Raw genomic sequence first — 4,236 nt, 5'->3', positions numbered from 1 at the left:
CAAACGCGGCAAGTCGAGTTGATGCCAAAGAGCTTGATTTTGGTCTCATCTGACCACATCCTGTCTCCCAATCCACCTTAGAATCATTCAAGTGTTCATTGGCAAACTTCAGACGGCCCTGTACATGTGCTTCCTTGAGCAGGGGCGTAGTGTGTTGCCAATGGTTTTCTTGGTGACTGTGGTCCCAGCTGCCTTGAGATCATTCACAAGCTCCCCCTGTGTAGTTCTGGGGTTATTCTGCACCTTTCGGATGATCACTGATAGCGCACGAGTGTAAGGTCTGTGTTCTGTCCGTGTCTAATTTCTGTGTTTGTCTCCCTTGTGTGGTCACATGTTTGTTCCCATGTCTAGTCCTCGTGCTTCCTTGTTCCCGCCATGTGCTTTCCCTATGTTTGTTTGTCTATGCCATGTGCCCTCTTGTTGTTGTCCGTGTCTCCACCCCTCACCTGTTCCCAATCTCCCGGGTTGTGTGTGTCATTGGTTTCACCTGTGTCCTGTTAATTCCCCTTGTTTAGTCCACCTGTGTCCTTGTCTGCCCCGCCTTGATTGTTCTCACCTGTCCCTCGTTATCTGTTGCCTGTGTGTATATATAGTCCTTGTTTTCTTGTTCCTCGTTGGGTCTTCGTAGATTGTGTTTCATGGTATGTTCCTTGTTTTGCCACTGCTCCTCGTGTGTTCCTAGCGTTTAGCGCTTCCGCCTTGTTCAAGTGATTACTCGTGCTTCTGACTTCTGCCTGCCCTACAACTATTCTCCTGCCTATTCCCTGTTTGGATTTGTTTGCCTACTTCTGGACTGCCTACCTGTGTACCGAACCCTGCTAGTAAACGTTTATTCTTCTGAATCTACCCCTGTGCTGAGTCGTGCGATTGAGTTCTGCACAACACCCACCATTCGTAACAACGAGGGGATATCTTGCATGGAGCCCCAGACCTAGAGCGATTGACAGTTGTTTAGTGTTGCTTCCATTCCAATAGTTGTCTGCTTCTCACCAAGCTGCTTGCCGATGGTTTTGTAGCCAATTCCAGCCTTGTGCAGGTCTACAATCTTATCTGACGTCCTTGGACAACTCTTTGGTCTTGCCCATGGTGGTGAGGTTGAAGGTTTGAAGTATGATTCTTTGGACAGGTTTCTTTTATACATGTCACCAGTTGAGATCAGGTGTACCTTGTTAGGCCTAATGAGGACTAATAATCTGTGTGCTTCTTGCAGGGCACATAACTGGTCTGTGGGATCCAGAATTCTTGCTGTTTGGTAGGGGTTCAAAAACGTATTTTCCGCGACAAATGCAAATCAATTCATAACTGTTATAAAATGCAGTTTTCTGGATGTTTTTGTTGATATTCTGTCTCTCACTGTTAAAATAGACCTACCATTACAATTATAGATCACACATTTCTTTGCAAGTGGCTAAACGTATTTGTTTCTTTGCAAGTGGCCAAACTTATTTGTTTCTTAGCAAGTGGTCAAATACGTATTTTCCCCACTGTAACTTACACTTCTGTGATGGCACCATTAATGCAGAAAAGTACATAGAGATTTTGGAGCAACATTTGCCGCCTTCAAGACAACATCCTTTCCAGAAAAATTGAATTTACAAATCACTAATTCAGTTTTAATTTTAATTTAACATGCCATCTATTTTTTTCTGATTTGGGGTTGTAGTTCTATTCTCCCTACTGCTCCTAGGTGCTAATTTATTTTATAGTTTCAACTGTATATATGTTATTTGTATGTCTCGCTGAGCTTTAAAGGCACATTGACAACAAGACCAAAATATTCCCCACAGGATATTACGTTACCACATTGATATTAGTTACTGTAGATAATGTGGTGTTAGTGTAGTCATGAAAGTGTTTGCTCATTCGTCATTGCTCTGCTGGGCATTGCAATGCGTACCAATCAGCTGGTATATAAGCTAGTACAAGAATGCCACTATTACACTCATCAAATCCTGGCATGTTTGAACATGGTAAGGTACATTTTAATACATAATCTATCATTTCTTTTCACTTACCAAACAACTAATGTTTTTTGTGAAAATACATACATACTGTATTTACAATATCTCCTTCTTTTTTCTCTCAGCAAAGCCATGTCCAATATCACTCTACTCTTCACTGCCTATGGATCTCCAGGTTCAAAAAATTATGTGGCATTGTTCATTACCCTGTTGCTTTATGTTAGTACAGTCTTATCTAATGTTGTCATCTTGTTTGTGATCTATTTTGATTCAAGCCTGCACAAACCTATGTACATTTTTCTGTTCAATCTGTCAATTAATGGATTAATAGGAAGCACTGCAGTCTGTCCAAAGATCATGGCTAATCTTCTCAAAGACAATAACTCCATATCTTTAGAGGGCTGCTTATTTCAGGTGCTTTTCATCAATGTCTATGCCGGGTGTGCTTATGCAATCTTTGCTGGGATGGCTTACGATCGCTATGTGTCTATATGTAAACCACTCCAATACCACAGTATAATGACACCTTTAAGAGTGAATGTACTTCTAGCTGTAATGTACATCCTTCCAATATCCCTGATGTCCTTCCAAGTGTATTTAACTTCTACACTTCCTCTGTGTGGTCACAACATAAATAAGCTTTTTTGTGACAATCTGGCTGTTGTTAATCTATCTTGTGTAAGAGATGCCTTTGGTAATGTGTATGGTCTTTTTATAGTTTTGGCAACTATTGTTCTTCCTCTATTTCTAGTAATTCTGTCCTATATTAAGATATTATGTGTAAGCTTAAGAGCCTCTAAGAATGCACAGAAGAAAGCACTACAGACATGTGCACCTCATTTGATTACTTTTATAAATTTTTCTATTGCCGTTCTCTTCTCTATAATCTATAACAGAGTTAGTTATTACGTCCCTCAAGAAATTAATATATTAATGTCATTAGATTTCATTTTGATACCCCCTCTTTTGCATCCCTTGATATATGGTTTTAAAACCCAGGATATTAGAAAAAGTTTGTATAAAATCTTCAGAAGAAGGGTTTTTATGAACTCTGACACATCAAATCAAAATGTTAACAGATTATTTTGAGGATCATGAACAAGCATATAAAAATAGATAATGTATTATGCTAAACAGCGTGTCGATATTTGTTCTGTACTCAGGACTTCCTGTACTCAGTGTTCAAGAAACACGGAAATCCTTCCATTTAATATAAGAATGTTTTATTACATCATGTTATTATTATATTTTCTGTGTATTTTTACAATTCTGTTGGTGTTTAAAATATATATATATATAAATATATTTACTTGCCCTTCATTTTATATGTAGTTCTGATCTGATATATGTGTGAATCACAAAGAATAATGACAGGTAACCTTTGGTGAAGAATTCAGGTAGTCCAACACAAGATAATGTCCTCCTCTTTTAAACGTTTAAAAACCTATGTAGAACTACTTATATGCAGTTCTCTTTCAATTTCCTTCCTTAATAAAGTGTATATCTTGATGCAAATCTATATATTTGTTAATTTAAAAAAACATCAGTACATATCACAGCTGCCCTAATCTCAGTGTTCCACTTAAGTTAATAAACCTGTTATAGTTACAAATGTGGCTGTATAATGTTTGTAGTACAATCATGTGTACTAATATGTCCTGTAAGTAAAATAAGAAACAAAGAGTTATTAACTCAATAAAAAATCTAGACTAGATGATTATTTAAAAGTAATCAAATTAGCAAAAATCTAAAATTCTGTAGCTGAATTAATTTAATTATGAAGAAATACATACATACAAAAAGTGATTCTATGAATTATTCTATTTACATTACATTTCTTGGGTTCTGAGACTAACACTGCTGTCCTGAAAGGTATTATTTCCACTCACATAGGGGTTTAATCTCATGAGGAATACAGAAGGGATGTGCACTTTATAGACAAATAAATGACAATATAAGACTAGACGTGTAGTAGCATAACTCCAGGGATGTTGCACAATGAGAGAACACAGTCACAGAAAGGCAAACAGTAAAAACAGTAGAGAGAACGGGAAGGGTTGGCATAAACTATAAGTAAACTAGAAGGGCACTCGGAGATCGCAGACTAATATGCCAATATATCCTATCTCGCAATGTTACAGAAAATAAATACTGGACCCAACCCTTGGTGCGGATCCACTCCCATGCTCATGCCCAAGCTCCACCCCTCCATCAAGTGTCATGAAAATCGGCCTGGTAGTTTTTGTGTATTCACTGACAGACAGACAAACAAACA

General features: G+C 37.9%; 1 protein-coding gene across 1 annotated transcript; it reads left to right on the top strand.

Annotated features, from left to right (window-relative positions):
- The first annotated feature begins 1,967 nt into the window (after positions 1-1,967).
- LOC105899815 (olfactory receptor 52K2-like) lies at positions 1,968-3,050 on the top strand. Its single transcript, XM_012827033.2, has 2 exons — positions 1,968-1,975; positions 2,087-3,050. The coding sequence occupies exons 1-2, from the start codon at positions 1,968-1,970 to the stop codon at positions 3,048-3,050; spliced, it is 972 nt and encodes a 323-aa protein (XP_012682487.2).
- Positions 3,051-4,236: the final 1,186 nt, after the last annotated feature.

This window comes from Clupea harengus, chromosome 9 (assembly GCF_900700415.2).
Source record: "Clupea harengus chromosome 9, Ch_v2.0.2, whole genome shotgun sequence".
Taxonomy (NCBI): domain Eukaryota; kingdom Metazoa; phylum Chordata; class Actinopteri; order Clupeiformes; family Clupeidae; genus Clupea; species Clupea harengus.
The sequence above is the reverse complement of the archived record's forward strand: the minus strand, read 5'-3'. Positions and strand labels throughout refer to the sequence as shown.